At 29.4% G+C, this 18283-nt stretch overlaps 1 protein-coding gene across 1 annotated transcript in view; it reads left to right on the forward strand.

Moving 5' to 3' along the window:
• The first annotated feature begins 663 nt into the window (after positions 1 to 663).
• Positions 664 to 18283, forward strand: part of LOC129002278 (collagen alpha-3(IX) chain-like) — a 106119-nt gene continuing 88499 nt past the window's right edge. The window contains exon 1 of the mRNA XM_054429963.1: positions 664 to 753. Coding sequence (XP_054285938.1) covers positions 664 to 753 — 90 coding nt within the window. The remainder of the gene's footprint in view (positions 754 to 18283) is intronic.

Consider the following 18283-nt stretch of genomic DNA (forward strand, 5'->3'; position numbering starts at 1 on the left):
ATTATTCATTATGTAACTTTGTAACTGGTCACACTACTAGGAAAAGTGACCGGTTTAAATTTGTCGACAATTATTACGATTGTATACTGTTTTGTGATATGGGAAATAAATTAATTTATTCATTATTAATTTATTCATATATTTCCCTACCTAAAACTTGCAGGTTCCGAAACGTTATGAACATTTTATTTCCCTTATCGTGGTGGATATGTCCGTAATAATATCTTATCGATTTTAAAAATGTACAATTTTGTTTCTTGACTGCTAATTTATATCTTGTGAAACAACATCACAATAAAATTATTCAAAAGCAAACTGCTATCAAAAACCACTAAAATAAGAATGTATAAAACTATAGTGCAACCTGTATTGCTATACGGGTCAGAAACTTGGTCTTTTACCAAAAAATCCCAGAAGCGCCTTATTACTTTTGAAAACAAAATTTTGAGAAGAATTTTTGGACCAGTAAAAGAAGGAAATGCATGGAGGATAAGTAAAAATAGAGAGTTAAAAGAATTATATGGTGAACCAGATATTGTGGGAATAGTTAAGAGTAGGAGGTTGAGATGGATGGGCCATATTAACCGTAGAAGTGAGAGAGAGATGGTAAAGATGGTACTCAGAGGTATACCAGAAGGAAGGAGACAATTAGGTAGACCAAGAATGCGATGGGTTGATGAGGTGACGAAGGACTTGAGAGGAATGGGAGCAGACTTGGAGCTGGCAGAGGATAGAAGAGCTTGGAGGCACATGGTTGGCGAGGCCAAAAACCACCTAGGTTTCCAATGGCCACAGGAGTAAGAGTAAGTAAGTAAGAAACAACATCACACTAAATTTAAAATAGATGTGTATACGATAGCTATAACATTTTAGAATTTTTCGTTGCATTAAAGATATTTTAACGATATTAGAAATTAGAAAAAAAATTGAAATAATATCAATATATTTCATCTGTTTCCTAACTCGGTATATATACAGATAACTCAGAAATATTTCAAAATAATAAGAATTTTTAAGCGTATATACACAAATGTATTCATGAAAAACTCAGAGTGTCTGTACAATCTCTACGTTGACTCAATGGCTGCTACATTTTCACGGTAAAAGAAATCGACCATGAAGAACACTAAAATTTTACGAGGCTTCTTTTTTGGCCGTTTCAGTATTTATGGAAACCTTCCTAAAGTATTTACGAGCCGAAGATTTGTACCGTCCACCAAAACGTTTTATTTTTATATTGCGAATTCAAATCTAAACGATAATTAACTATGGAAGTCGACAATTTAATAGTAAAACCTAATTTAAATGTAGGTTTAAAATATTTGACGTGTCTAACAAAACATCGGTAAACTATTACATATTCAATAAAATAAACAATAAAATTAAATAATATTGCAAGAATTGATGAAAGCCTTCTTAAATTATAAACGAATAAATAAACAAGGAATCTAAAACTGTAACCCAATCTTAACAATATGCAGACAAAAGTTAAACAAATCAATTTAAAAATTATAATATTTTGATTTGATTTTTAAAGTTTCCGTTGTGGTTACTTATTGTTACTGCCATGTACTTAATTAAATATTGGGCGCAGATACAACAAAGAATATGTAAACAAAATTATTTAATGAAATCAATGGTGTTAAAGAGTTATAGTTTATAATACTGTATCATCATGGGTCCAAAGGACATGTATTTGTTTTTGACTAAAGGGATCAAATATAATTTCAATTGATGAAACAAGTTGTAAAAGCGAAGGCGAGTTGACATACTAAACTTGTTAGGGAAGTTAAATAGAATTTGTTTGAAGTCACAAGCATCGTTTGCTTTCAACGGTTCTCTTACATTGAAAATGTGTATAATTCGGCTAACAGTTTCAAAGTGATATAAAAACTGACTGGTCTAAATAAAAACAATCTAAGGAAACTTACTTTACATAACTTTATAGTTAGTCATCAAGTTGATTAGTAACACTCGCAATTTTACATTAATATAAAATTATTGTATATAATTACTCCCACACATAGTCAATTGCCAATTAAAAGAACAAGAAACACTAACTTATGTTTTTATTACTTTTTTATTCGTATATAATCGTTAATTTAGTGATTTTATACGAACATCGTGAAGAGGTTTAAGCTCGCACTGTTCTTAGAATGTAAATTTACCTTAGAATAACATTCATTTACGGCAACAGTCATTAAAAACTATGCATATTTCATTAAAAGTAGTAAAATTACCACAATAATTAGTTTTTTACGGTTTAATAAACCATAATCAACCTTAGTTGACAAATATAAGGCTTTTAACACCGCAAGTAGTGGATTTAAAGTAGATACCGACTATTAGCCTCTCCGTTGTGTACATTAGCCATTTGATAATACCACGGGAATGTAGGATTAATGGTGTAAGATAAGAACTCAATGATAAACGTGAAATGTTGACCAGTAACACGCAAGGAAGGTAATTAGTACAGCTCCTGAATAGTAACATTGTTACTACTTACTTTACATTACTAAACTGAAGTCTAACAAAAGTCTAAAGCAAATTGTAAAATATTTGCATAAAAAAAAAATATTATGGGATATATATTACATTATTTCATGTGTCAGCGCATAAGCTACGAACAAGTGTTCATCTGTTTTTAAGTTTATGCTTTTATTTGGTTAGTATCAAGGTTGTTGGTGTTTTGACAAATTATATTTTAAAATCATATAAAAACGTTTAGCTGGTGCGAATTCAAACAAATACAAGATGAACTATAGTATATAAATGCAAGGTTGCATACATTTCCATTCTATCTTTATGCCAGAACATTACATTTAATTGTTGGTTGTTATTTACAACACATATTATTTTCTGAATGAAGCATTTCCATTTATTAGTTCTAAATGACAGTGATGCAAAACATAGACAAACAGAAATTTGCAATTCTATTAGGGACAAGAGAATTTTTGTCAACAGACCAGGTAAAACTGTACAAAACTACCACCGAATTGTTTAATATTTTTTGTATTTTAATTTACATTTCCTCTGCTAACCTAAGTAGAATACTGAAATAAGAACAAATAAATCTCTCACAATATAAATATCATGACATTTTTAACTCTCTGCGTTTTATCAATACTACTTTGGACCTGAAGTGGTACTCGGATTATGCCTAAGATGAGAAAGTTCCTCTTAATACACTAATCACCACAATAGTGTTGAGGTAAAAACTTATACTGTCCAATTACATGTTTTTGGCGTGTTTTTCATATTATCATTACACAAATATCGTATAGATTATTCAGGCCGACGCCAATGATAAGAATACGTTTCTTTAGAAAGTAATCTTGAAATCCACCACTTGAAGCCCTAGCTAACTAATTCCAAAACTTAAATTGAACAAGAAATCTAAAAACTTTTAACTGAATCCCTTTCTTTATCATTGGGCATTTTAAGCAATTCTGATGCTCCTTTTTAATTTAATGTTCAGGAATTTTCTCAAACATTATTCCGTTTAAAATTAAGACATTTAAGTGCTTAAGGAAATAAATTATTTTCAAATACTGAAATCATGAATATGTACTATAAGAAAGCAATGACAATATATGTATTATTATTTAAAATAATCCTGGCCTGAAATTTTTTTTTCGTAGCATCTTAAAAAAGTCAATTGACTAAAAAAAATTGTAATTATTTTCAATACAACAACAAGTACTGTCTGTAGAGGAGAAATGCCATAGAACCCTTTTCTCTTCACTAAATATACAATAGATATAGCTGCAATCAATAGTGTACACTTTCTAATATTACAAAAAAATTATTAATTTGAATTTATTGAAATAACCACTGTATTACCGTTATTTCAGCTTCACACAATAAATTCCCAATGGCAACATATAATCCTACAAAACACATTTCTCAGCCCATTGTCTTTAGTTTCAATATTATAACTGGAAAGATGCATTGATAAGGCTTATTGAGTGCTGACAGCAAACATTATTAGACTCTTTTATCTAGTCACGCCAATAGGTGGGACCTCGCCAAACTGTTAAGTGTTAGAGTAAGTGAGAAAAGACACGCTAGCGTTATCTCTATGGGGATTTATTATTTTAACCCCACCCAAAATTTAAATTGTTTATTAATTAATATTGAGTTGGTGGTCAATACAAATAATGGATTTTGAAATATAAATAACCTGTCTATTTCATAGTTAGTCTAGTTCATAGTGTTTCATTTACTTACTTGTCTTGACATAAGACACCTGACACCATTTACTGTTAATAAAATAGTTACTTAATTTCACAATTTTTTTCTTTCAATAAATTCATAGCTATTGTACATCTTCATGAAAATAGACTTGAATAGAATTGAACTGTTTTGTAATCATTCATCGAAAGGAAAGTATTAATAAATATGCTATAATTCAATTCTTTAAGTATTGATTTAAAAATTAAATATTTATGATATCATATTTATATGTATTGTTTTTCATGAATTTATTATTGTTTATGCTTGTTTTCCATTATCTCTGTTAGTAAGTTTTTTTTTTATATTGGTTATTTTTTCTATCTGTACATACAATGTAAATTGTGTACCAGAAATGGAAAAGGCTGAAAGTGCCACAAAGTAAAATTTTCAGTATTCAATAAAAACTGTATTTAAGTTAAACTGTATGCTTTAAAAATCTGTAAAATTCATAAAAAATACCTCATACATTTTTATTTAATATACATACAAAAAAAAAATAATTAAACATATTTAACTTGATTTTAAACAGGAAAAGCTGAATTGTATGTTGTGAATTGTTAAAATGCTGTAAGTGTAGCACTCACTACCCAAAATAAGATGAATGTTCATAGTGGATTTCCATTTTATGCATAACAACTACTTTTTTAGGTTGTGCTTTTTTAACCATAGTAGGAAAACAATGTTAAAAAATGGGTTCAAAAATTTTAAAATTAAAAAACTTTTATTGATTTCAATATTTTTAAAAGGTATTACAAAGTTGTCAAGAGGTAATATAAAGTTATTAATAAATATGCTATAATTCAATTCTTTAAGTATTGATTTAAAAATTAAATATTTATGATATCATATTTATATGTATTGTTTTTCATGAATTTATTATTGTTTATGCTTGTTTTCCATTATCTCTGTTAGTAAGTTTTTTTTTTTATATTGGTTATTTTTTCTATCTGTACATACAATGTAAATTGTGTACCAGAAATGGAAAAGGCTGAAAGTGCTACAAAGTAAAATTTTCAGTATTCAATAAAAACTGTATTTAAGTTAAACTGTATGCTTTAAAAATCTGTAAAATTCATAAAAAATACCTCATACATTTTTATTTAATATACATACAAAAAAAAAATAATTAAACATATTTAACTTGATTTTAAACAGGAAAAGCTGAATTGTATGTTGTGAATTGTTAAAATGCTGTAAGTGTAGCACTCACTACCCAAAATAAGATGAATGTTCATAGTGGATTTCCATTTTATGCATAACAACTACTTTTTTAGGTTGTGCTTTTTTAACCATCGTAGGAAAACAATGTTAAAAAATGGGTTCAAAAATTTTAAAATTAAAAAACTTTTATTGATTTCAATATTTTTAAAAGGTATTACAAAGTTGTCAAGAGGTAATATAAAGTTGTCTATGTATTAAACTATTGTCTCTCTCTTACTTGTCCCCTATTCTTCACAGTTTTCTTAAAAAAAACTTTTTTTTTATAAATTTAAAAATGTTTTTTAAATAAAACAAATTATTTGTTACAAGACTTTTTAAGAGGTATTATTACGTATTGATTGAGGTAAGAGGTATTAACTATGCGCACTAATGCACAAAAACGCTGAAAATACACGACGCTTTGTTACTGACTCGCGACAAACCGTTTACTGCTGTGCAAAGGCACATACATCATGGCGGGCGGCACTTACAGCCTTTTCCACTGCCGGTCAGCGGGCACTTTCACGGTGCTGCTCCTTGCGGCTGCTCTAGGAACTACTAGGAATTTTTCTGGCACTTACAACATTCTCTAGGCTATTGGCGATGTCGCTTACTACACATTCCAAGCAAAAACTCAATTTTTAATTTTTTGGCACTTACAGCCTTTTCCATTCCTAGTACACAATTGGTGTTTGCTGTTGGTGACCAATAAATAAATAAGGAAATAAATCATCGCCTCCAAGAGAACTTAATTTTAGACGTGCGTTTATCAACAACCTATTAAATATCATAAAACGCTTATTTGATAAAATGTAAAACAATTTTTCAACAGAGTTGTCAAGGGGTGGGTCTTATCTTACTGCAATAAAACATTGTAACGACCCAAGCAGTTAAAGCTTGGACTGAATGTTTTTGTAAAGTAAAATTACTATTTATTAATAAATCTAAAACTGAAATATGAAATAATGAAATAATGAAATAATGAAATAATGGAATAATGAAATAATGAAATAATGAGTTTATTCCTTCAAAACAAATACATACAAAATAATAAATTCACTTGGAACTACGTTGCCACATTATCCAGTAATCGTGGCAAACGTAAAACAAAAAATTAAACAATTATATTTACAACTTAGTGAGTCCAGTCTCTTCACTTGAAAAATACAAGTTGCCGCTCTCTGTGGCGTCTTAAGTATAGCAATATAAAATTAGAGCTTAAAAAAATTAAATCCTAAAGTTTACAGAAACACTGTTCAACTACACGTTCAAACATCATGAATTAATAAAGACCTAGACTTGTTGTAATTCGAAATCAACCACCGTATACAGAGTGTCCATAAAAAAGTTTCAGGACTTTGGGAAATGAATCCCAATACTAAAAGGAAGAAAAAGTTTAGCGGAAGGTATGTACGAAAATGCATATTAACCCAGATATCCGCCATTTTGTTTTTTATACAAAAATATTTTTATCTGTGAAGTTTTTTATTAGATGATTATAAAATTTGGTAAATAGGTTAACATACACAAAACCTATTATAGAAAAAATAACAAAGTTGTTCCGATTGTAAATTTCAAAATGGTGACCGTTTGAATTTTTATAACTTAAATAACTCAAAAACGGCTAATTTAATGAAAAGATGTCAAGAATACTTTTTTTGCATTTTTAATTTCCTATCAAATGATACCAAGATCAAAATGATCGGACAAAAGGTAGCTAAAATATAACGTTTTTTGTGTAAAAATAAGGCAAAAATTAAGGGTTCCCCGACTAACTTTGCCTTATTTTTACACACAAAACGTAGTATTTCAGTTATCTTTTGTCCGATCTTTTTGATCTTGGTATCGTTTGACAGGAAATTAAAAAATCAAAAATATCCTTGACATCTTTTCATAGAATTAGCCGTTTTTGAGTATTATAAGTTAGACAAATTCAAACGGCCGCCATTTTGTAATTTACAATCGGGACAACTTCGTTATTTTTTCTATAATAGGTCTTGTGTATGTTGACCTATTTACCAAATTTCATAATCCTCGAATAAAAACTTCACAGATAAAATTTTTTTTGTATAACAAAACAAAATGGCGAATATCTGGGTAAATATGCATTTCGGACATACCTTCCCATAGATTTTTCTCTTCTTTATAGTATGGGGGTTTATTTCCCAAAGTCCTGAAACGTTTTTTATGGACACCCTGTATAAATAGCATACAATTATTACTGCCACAAAAATATTGTATAAACCCTAATTTAACGGGTTTTTTAAATTTCTAATCATCTGGGATACTAACTGAGATACTACTGATCACTAGTGTTTTGTAAAAGAATTATAAAATGCCAACCCTCTTACATGAATAAGTTTAATGTCTACTTCAGGGTACATCTATAACGTTCTTAAACCTATTGTATTTTTTCAGGTAAGAGGGTCTGAAGTGTAATCAATCATGTAAGTAATAATCAAGTAGTTAAGGGTACTTTGCTAGACTAAGTGATTACAAATATAATAATAATTTTATTTTGGAACATTTTAAACCAATAGGTAATAGAATATTCGGTTGTAACACTCCATCAAACTTTGAACAATGGTTATCATATATTGGCACTATATATTGTTATTAGTTAATACAGAAAAAAAACTTGAGGAAGCAAGATGTGTTATGTTGCGAGCAAATACCGTGTACACTAATTTAAACATATAACGTATTTAAAGGGAAATTAAATTTGAAATACGTAGTTGCAGATTAAAGGAACTCTCTTTAGTTTGGACCCAGTTTAAGTGATGATAACGCATTCCACAAAATATTCCACATGTGTGTTTTCGCCTTGGCATGTTTATTGACATTTGTTGCGACATTTTACTCTGACATTTGCCAAAGTACATTGTGTAATGAGCTATTTCTTACCAACCTTAGAGAGGTCATGCTATTGTTTGCTGGTAGTCTACTAATGTTTATTTTATATTGAAAACCACAATTCCCTCCTCACATAATTCACTCCATGACCTCTGATATAGCCTGGACAACATAGCATGTGATCTTGTAGATATCAGGAAGCCATTAAGGAGAGGTTAAACTACCATAGCGATGATATCAGGCCCAGCTTGGTGATGTACTGTGCAAACATGTGCATAAACCCTCTACACCCTACGTGTGATTCTACTACTGCTTATTGTATTTATGAGAGTTCCTAAAACCAACCATTCTTCTTGTATCACCTTCTCGTACGTTGATTCCCTACATTTAGGATATATCTTATTTTTGTATAGTCTGTACCACTTCACAGAAATAGAATTTTTCACAGTCCTACAATAGAAATTTATGCCACACATATAGGATTTATAACTGTATTGTAAAACTACTTCGGCAGTTAATAACATCTGTACAGGAATCGTAATAAAAAGACTATAATAGTTATTTAATACTAATGGCTTAAGGAGAAAAAAAAAAACAAATAAAACAGAGTCGTGTGCGACAAAAATATAATGGTATAACACACAACTTGTTTAAAACATAGTACTTCATAAATATCCTTATATATATAATACGTGAAGGCGATTTCTACAAAACACTACTCCTCCGTTAATAATAATCGACGGATTTTTACAAACGACGTGTCAAAATAAAGGATTTTTTTGTGTAGACGCCCCCTTTCTTAATTTCCTGCAATAAAAATCCTCGGGCTTTGCCCCACAGGCCATCAAAGTTTGAGTTTCTCCCATAAGATTAACATGGGGGAATCTAAATATTTAATTGGAAACTTTGTTCCCACTAATTTGAGAGAATGGCTGAGCGTAGAAACTTGGTAGAGGTGTCCAAAGAAAGGTCTTGGTCTGTAGATGAGTTATCAAAAGAAAAACTAAGCAAAATCCCTTAGGACTCTGCCCCAGAAGCTTTTAAAGATCCTTCCACAGAGTTGTTTACATTTTGGGTATGTGAATAATAGTTTGAAACAGCTGTTCATTTTTAAATTGTATCTCAAACAACACAAATTTATTGGGAGTTACTATTCTACCAAATAAGTATTTGCAATGTTATTTTCTGATTTTAAAATTGAATTTATTCTTTATCATGTCATGTTTTGCAATATAAAGCTCTATTACGAAATCAGTGGAAAGTCCTTCTACAGCATGAATTCTTAAATTATTTCTTATTGAACTATCTGTTGAACGGGTTGGTGTCTGCCTTTTTCACCACCTTTGCCTACTTTTTATCATATTATTCCACACATATCAAATATTTATGTAGAAATATCTTCTCTTATCGTGTCTAAGAAAATACAAACATAGAAACCTTGCCTAAAATGGTACGTATCTTGACAAATTATTTGCACCTGCCTATTTTACGTGCCTATATGGTGAACTGGGTTGGTAACATTGAAAATAACACGACATTTTGGCTGTAAAATATGGTACAAAAAGAAAATACTATTTAAGCAGCTACTGACATGACAGAAAGGTATATTCCTTTTAAACTAGATCACATAATCCTTTATAAGACGTTGATTAACAATATGTAAACGTCAATATATACGTAACAGCAAATTTATAGTATTTTTGCTTTTTGGAAATGTTCCATTGCTATGTCATTTGCAGTATTTGTTGCCAATGAAGCCGAAAGGCTGTATAACTAGGAGGCACCTAACAGTTTCAAGAATAAAATCCAATATCACTTCATTCCACTACACCTAACATTCCGTACAGAGATTATATTGACAACATTATGTTATTGATAAGGCTGAGACAACTAACTGTCATCCCCCATGTTCAAGCTTTAACAGTAACCCCACAATAAATTTCTCAAAACTATGCTAGAGGGTTCATTAATTGGCACAGAAGTACGATATGAACTGACGTGACGTGACGAAGGAAAAATCAAACTTACACTGTAACGGATATACCTCCCTTTGAAATTAGAATATGTCTCCCCAAAAAATATTTTCTTTTCAAATAAAATCATATTTCACTGATGAAACCACGGAAGTGTTTAACTACAAAAGATCCACCAATACGATTTGAATACTATTTAATGGTTCTTTTAAAGGAGGAGATACCAGATAACTAACATAATAATAATAACTCCGATGACGGTATTGGGAATATTTTATTCATTGAATGATCAACCAAATTTGGCAACTAACGCAGTTAATATCATTATTTTTTACACTTATTACTCTTTAAACAATGATAAATGCTCAAAATATATATATTTCATCCAATTTATCGCAGTTAGATGAATTAACGTAAGCCTTGAAAGTAACCGTCGATTTCGACGGGTTTCACCTAGTATATTTCTGATAGACGAACATTAGGTTACCGGTTCAACTTAATCTGAATAGCCGCTATATTTTAACGGCAACGCTTTAAAGAAGAAATCGACCATGAAGGACTCTTTTAAAATTTACGAGACTGTCCGGTTTTTAGTCCCTCGAGAATATATTGCAGCCTTTGATACAGTACAGGTACTAAAGCCTACGGATTAGTTAGTTTACAAAAAGTATAATGCACTTTCACTTCCAAATTATATTTGTTCATGTTAAAAGACGTCAAAATAATTGGCATGCCATATTTTAATACTTGGGCCAATCGTTCTTATTGTAGTTTATAAATAGAATTTGAATTTTAAAAATAATCTCAACATGGACTGTGAGAATGTAAATACATTTCAAATCGTAATATATATTTAATACATTAGTTATGACAATTAGTTATGAAAAATTATAAAATTTAAAAGAGTCATGATACCTCAATATTAACAACCCTGGAACGTTAAACGAAAGCTAGTGTCACAGCTCCCATAAATTAAATATAAAAATGTTTATCATAGATTTTATATATTATTTGTGTACTTAGCTGTAAATTCTTTCTCACATAAATATGCTCAATTCCAATCAGCTTAAAACCATTTTTCACATTGCTTTATTAATTTTATTTTAATCATAGTCTTTTTATTTTAAGGAACTTAATTTAATTTTTCATAAGGAATTCGTGATACTTTAAAATGAGGAAATAAGTCCTAAATGCAAACAGGACATACTAAACTCGTTAGAGAAGTCAAATAGAATTTGTTTGTTTGAAGTTACAAGCATCCTTCGCTCTAAATGGTTCTCTTTGAAGTTTAATAAGAATAATTATTCCTTACAAACAAATCAAGTTATATTCATAATTAAATTTTGGTGCTTAATATAATATAAAAATAAGTATGTATACATTGATAAAATAATTCTTGCTGTTAATTGTTCGATTCTGCATAACCATACTGTGTACGAATTGTTTAACTGTTTACGTTAAGGACAAACAGAACAGACAATATTTTATCAAAATATGTATTTCATTTTTACATGGTTGTTTTAAAACAAATTTTTGTTAAAACCCGGTACAATCCATGCAACATTTTAAAACCAATTCAACCTTTTATATTAAGACATAAAATGTATCATTTTGAGTAAAACAGGTTGATATCTTAATTAAATTCCATTTTTTAGCCCCTGAACTACTTAGTATCAACTAAATTAAAACATACCTCGTCTTGCAGTTCAAATAAATAGTGTCTTTTTCAATCCACTACATGTTTCGCCATGTTGGCATTTTCAAGTGGGTAAACAGAAACATTGAGACTTGAAACATTATAATATCCGAATTGGACTCGTCAAATTGTAGAAATTTACATTGAAACACAAAACTGTTCATACATTTGACACGTACGAACGAAACATTATCATGTAGGCCTACAACACTTATTGTAACCCGATCACGGCACTGACTGAGGCAGAAAATGGTCCACCGAAAAACAATCTGATGACAACAATCTGATGGTGGATGATGGTCCACTTGAAAATGCCAACATGGCGAAACATGTAGTGGATTGAAAAAGACACTATTTATTTGAACTGCAAGACGAGGTATGTTTTAATTTAGTTGATATCTTAATATTAGAAATTGGTTGTAAACAGTTTTTAATAATTTTAAAATGGGGCTTAGTTAATATAATAGCATTTAAAAAATTATGACAGAAAACTACGCTTAGGGAAGTGTTTATTATTATTATTTCTTATTGTAATATAATGAACGATATACGTTGGTCTATCTGAATTTAAAACGTGTTCATATAAATTACAAAGTAACAGTTATTTCTAGGTAAAAGAACTTAACGTTAACAAGAAGTAAATGTTCAAAGTCGACACAAATATCTTACTTTGACGAGAAACCTTTCCAGAATCCAATTTGTTACTGGTCGTCTTTACAAAAAATAATTTTCTTCAGAGACTATTACTGAGCATAATATCCCACTTGGAGCGGATTTCAACTAGCAAACAACTGTTAGCCTCTCCGCTGTGTACATTAGCCATATGATAACACCACGGGAATGTAGGATTAATGGTGTAAGATAAGAACTCAATGATAAACGTGAAATGTTGACCAGTAACACGCAAGGGAGGTAATTAGTACAGCTCTGGAATAGTAACATTGCTACTACTTATTTTACACTACTAAACTAAGAATCACAACATTTTACAACAATTATTTCGTAACCCTAGGGCATTATGTTGATCGTAACGCTTTGCATATTTCCAATTATTGTTTTTGTTGTTCTCATATTGATAGAGAATAATATGGACAAAGTTCTCTTTGTCTGTAATAAATGAAAAGAACGGATGGAATAGTTTTTCTTCGTCAATTTATATGACCATGAATACATATGTAATCACAGTAGAATAGCGTGCTCTCTAATCAAATTAGTGGTGCTACTCCAGTATTTACTTGGGTTTAACAGGACATGTTTTAATATAGAGATGAGAATACCCCTGGACAAAACAACATACTACGCCATTAAGATTTCATTTTTGTTTATACTTATTAATACGTATTTTAACTTAGATTTTTCTCTATACCATAGATATAATGACTGAGTTTTGTTGTCCTTCGACCTGTAAAAAAATAGAACTATAATTATATACAAAAATTAAAATTAAAATCACAAAAGTATGCAAACAACATACAATTTACCAAATTAGCTTTACCTTATTGAAAACAAATACTTCCGTTTAAATTACTTTCACGTAACAATCTAAAGTTCTGTCTATAACGATGAGATTTAAATCTACTGTTACAACGATGGGATTCGTCGTGTTTTATTTGATCAATTTAACTTTTTAAACGAATTCGTGATATTGAAACGAGTTTAACGTTTCCCTGAAGTTGAATGGGACAACACTGTTAGCCTCCGAATTGCCAAATAATAACAAAGTCCATGGATTGCTTGATAGTAGTTGCTCAAACCTTTTATTAAATAGAACATATTTCGTGCTTTAAACATTCAAAGCAAACAAAACCAATGTAGTATGTATACGTTGAGTTCCATGTGCATTCTTACCAATTTTGAACTAAAAAAATTAACTTCTTACTTATGTAAGTCTACTGATTTTAGTTTAAAATCTAATTATCTGCTTATAATAATGATAAAATGAGAAAAATAATGTTTGAATTATTTTCTTAATTTATATTTTCTTACTTTATAAATTTTGCTTTACTAAAGTATAATACTGCATTTTACAAAATATGAATATACCCCTTTAACAAGTTTTTACCTTTATCAAGCAATCGCAATGCACTTTGTGTGTTTGCATAAGATACATTTATGTCGAAAGGATTCTCGAAAAACCCAACTTAAGAGTAGTTTTCTACGATTTTATTAAGCAACATAACTTTTTAAAACTTGTTCATAAACATTTATGAACATTAAAGAGTGAAATGGCTTTTATTTAGTCAACTTAAAACAAAGTATTCGTAGTTGCTCTTTGTATATATGATGTAGCACATGAAATCTCATTGCTTGCATGGCTCATGGCTTGCAAGTACCTTGTAACGTAAAGCTATTCAATTTTACTCAATCTCTCTTGCGTTTTAGGTAGTTATTTGGTACAACAGCCATGTAATGGGAAGTTAATTTGAGATTAAACTTGGACAGCTAAAACACGCAAGTCGTGGTAAAACTTAGGTTATCGGATTATTATTATTATCAACATTGCAGAGCTTACGTAGTACAGCAAGAAACGTTTTGGATATTTTTAAATTAAATGGCCATTAATAATATTTGGGCCTCCGTAAGACTTATGTTATTGTTATTATAATACATTGGGACCTAGTTGTTAATTGTTTCTAAATTCATTAACCAGTGTTATTATTTTGAAATAAAGAATGAAAGTGAATAAAAAAAATATTGGAAATAGTTTCCTGGCATAGGATTCCACCACAGAACATTAAATAAATTAATATACAGTCAAGTTTTGACATTCTGGGTATATTCAGAGGATAGGTCTTTCCCGAGCTTATTCTAGTCTACTTGGAGGGATAACTAGTTTTAACTTTTTATAGTGTCTTAATTAACAAACACTTTTCAGTAAAGTTAATTCTTACTTTTGTTCTAAATTACAATACGAATATCTTTTTAAATTTGCCATATGAGTAAAATGAAAGACTAATTTAGACCAGGGAAAATGAGGAATAGTTTTAGATTCAACCTCATAAGATACTTGAGATAATATTGAGGGAAACATGCAACAAAGAATGTAATTAGAAAATAAGATTTCTTAAAAACACTATAATCCTAATACACAAAATTTTTCAATTTGAATACCTTTGTCTGAATGGCTTTAATGAAGGGTGGAAAACGGGAAAACCGTCTTAATACTTTTGGAAGACCAAGTATTTGGGTTGTAAGAAACATTTGAATATTTAAGACCTCTCTTTTACTTCTCCATAAAAAGTTGTATTCTTTTAATTAATGTTTCACGTACTTTTAATTGTTGAATAAGATATATTTAGAAAGTATAACTATTAATAAAATAATAATTTTTAGTGTACAGATTTAAAATGTATTTAAGCTACTCACAATTAGGTAACATGCTGACACTGTATTATACATTTTAATAAAATTTTATGCCTTTAGTAATCCTTCTAGTAAAAAAAGCATGCAATTAAGATACAGGTTAACACGTAAGTGTACGTAGGCGAGCTTGGCATCGTACATAGCCTCTAAAATTGTAAGAACTATTTGTTTAAAAATATTTAATTTTATACCTAGAAAAGACATAAATAAAACAATGTTATTTATTATTTACAATACGATAAATGAACATATTTGACTAGTATTTGTAACAGGGAAGTACATTCATTGTCACAAAATGTAGGTGAACATAAATTTGCAATTCTATGAGGGACGAGAATATTTTGCCAGGACATAAGATAATCCTATGCAACCAAAATGGATAATTCCTGCTACTCTATTATACAGGGTGTTTCCAAATTGTCTGGACATATTTTGTGGATTTGTCCCTTGGGCTAAGACAAACGTAAAATGCCACATAAGTTTGGTCTGAAATGCCAGATTTCTGTCTGTCGGTCTTTTTGTGATTATTTTACATTATTTTATATCTTAGTCAGTTTTCAAGATATAAATTTCAAAGTTCGTATAAATGTGTAGTTTAGAAGGTAAAAAGAGATTTAAAAATTTCGATTTAATATCTCAAGCCGTTAACAGTCATTTATATAATATATTTTATATTATAATTTATATATAATATAACAGCCGTTTAACGTCTATAATGCCAAATTTTATGAAAACCGTTTATATTAAGAAAATTGTTTTTATGACCATGTTTGTTGAAAGCAAATGACAAACAACCGAGTTATCAGTCATTTCTACATTCGGTAACACAATTTAATAGGACTAACCACGGAATACCATACTGCTCTTAAGTTAGTTTTATTATTAAATTGCGAAACCGAATGTAGAAAAACTTAACTCGGTCGTTTGCCTTACGATTTAACAAAATTATAAAATAAAAAAAATCACAAACAGACCGATTGATAGAAATTTAAGCATTTTAGACCCTGCTGTACTTATATGGAATTTTATGTTTGTCTTTGCCCAAGGAACAAGTCCACGAAATGTGTCAAGAGAACTTGGAAACACCCTTTATATATTTATAGATTTATTATTGGTAATATATTTTTTTAGATAACTCTTTTTTTAATAATATGTTATTTATGTTAAACAATTTTTTGTACTAACACTATCCTTTTACTATGAGATTTCCGATAAATAGGCTGCACTTTTTGTAAACACAGTATTTATTGATTATTTGAAATTATTTAAAAGTTATGTGTACGAATTAAATATCACTAAATATTAATCGAATTTAAGAAATTTAAATACAGCTGATAGGGTTACTTTAAAACATAGTTTTTTTTACATTAACAAACAGTAATATCAATGTAACTGATCATTTGTGTACTAGTTATTGGAAATCTTCTATACTATTTTTTTTTTTTCAAATTTAAGCGTAGTTCCAAGATGCGTAGTAGTTTTAATAGTTTTTTTAGTTGATCGTAAAACAAACTCTACACAATCGTCGAACTATGTTTTTCATATGGATAATTAGCATTTTTATTAAAGCTGTAATCCTGAAGACAATTACACTACTATTTCCATTGAGTCTTTGATTGCTTTCGTTTAATGCATTTAATTGCATGTATTTGTAAAGTTTGAAACAACCGTTGGACAATGTAACCAAAGTGAAATAGGAAAGAGGTGTGTAAATCGAGTTTAATTGTCCAAAACTAATGGTGTTCAGTCCGAACAAAGCTTTGTTAAACTGGAAAACGATTCTACAAACTCACCTGTGTTTAAACTGTTTCGGTATTTAATCGCCAAATAGTTATTCAACTTTAATCGTAGATTGTAGAGTTATCCAAAAGCTCATTTGTATGTATATAACATACTTTTTATAACTTAATTTTAAGTTTAAAATTGCTGTCTTTACGTAGGTTTTACGTATTTAAAATATACCTGATGTCCTGTTATATGATGTTAGAATTATAAGAAAATCTGTTAAACAAAGTGTAATTTTAACCTAAAATGAGACACGCAAATATTGTTTATTTTATATATAAAGTTATTGGCTTAAAACAATATTTGCTAAAAGTATAAATCGTACTTCTTTGATTGTGTTTGTGCATTATTTACTTTCAATAGTTGTGGTATAAAATTATCAGTTTAAGAATATATAAAACGAGTTGTTGAATTAGCAGTAAAAGATAACAGTTGACGGTTGTGTTGTTATTTACCTTTGGCATTTGATTAATCGTCGTACACTTTTTTACATGATAAAATTTAAAACACCTATAAACAGGACTTGCCAAGTTACGGTTTATCATCGTTGTTTATAAAACAGTGTAATAGTTAAAAAAACAAATCTAATCAAAGTAAACTTAATCCAAAAAATGTTTAAAATGGAAAACATAAACGCACACTTGAAAGTGAAACAAACAATATTACTCACAATTAATTTCATTAAAAATATACATATTCACGTAAAAATAATTTTCCAAACGAGAATATTTGACGAGAAACAAAACGCAAGGAGAAATAACAATAAAATGGATAGAACCATAAAAACTATTTTAAAAAACTAGTTAACGAGTCTTTAAAAACAAATATTTCATTTAAATTATAATAGAGTATTATACCGTACTGTAGTTTTTTAGATTAGAGTATAATAAATACTATCCTAACTGTAAAAATAAACATTGTGTGGTATTGCATTAGTCAGAAGATTTTTTTTAGTGTTAGAGTGATTTTCCTTTATATAGATTCAAACTTTGTACATAAAAATAGCATCTTTAAATAGACATATCTGATAATTAATACTTTACTTGTGCCAAAATGTGATAGGTTTTTGGAGTAGAATTGTTTAATTTCCTATGACCAAATCCGTTTAAGGGCAAGAACCAGAATTCCTGTGCAAGTACAAGGGGACAGGGTAGGTTGGTCCAGGCTATAATTTCAC

Source organism: Macrosteles quadrilineatus, unplaced genomic scaffold (assembly GCF_028750875.1).
Source record: "Macrosteles quadrilineatus isolate MER2022 unplaced genomic scaffold, UCM_ALF_1.0 Scaffold_9__3_contigs__length_116548681, whole genome shotgun sequence".
Classification (NCBI taxonomy): Eukaryota; Metazoa; Arthropoda; class Insecta; order Hemiptera; family Cicadellidae; genus Macrosteles; species Macrosteles quadrilineatus.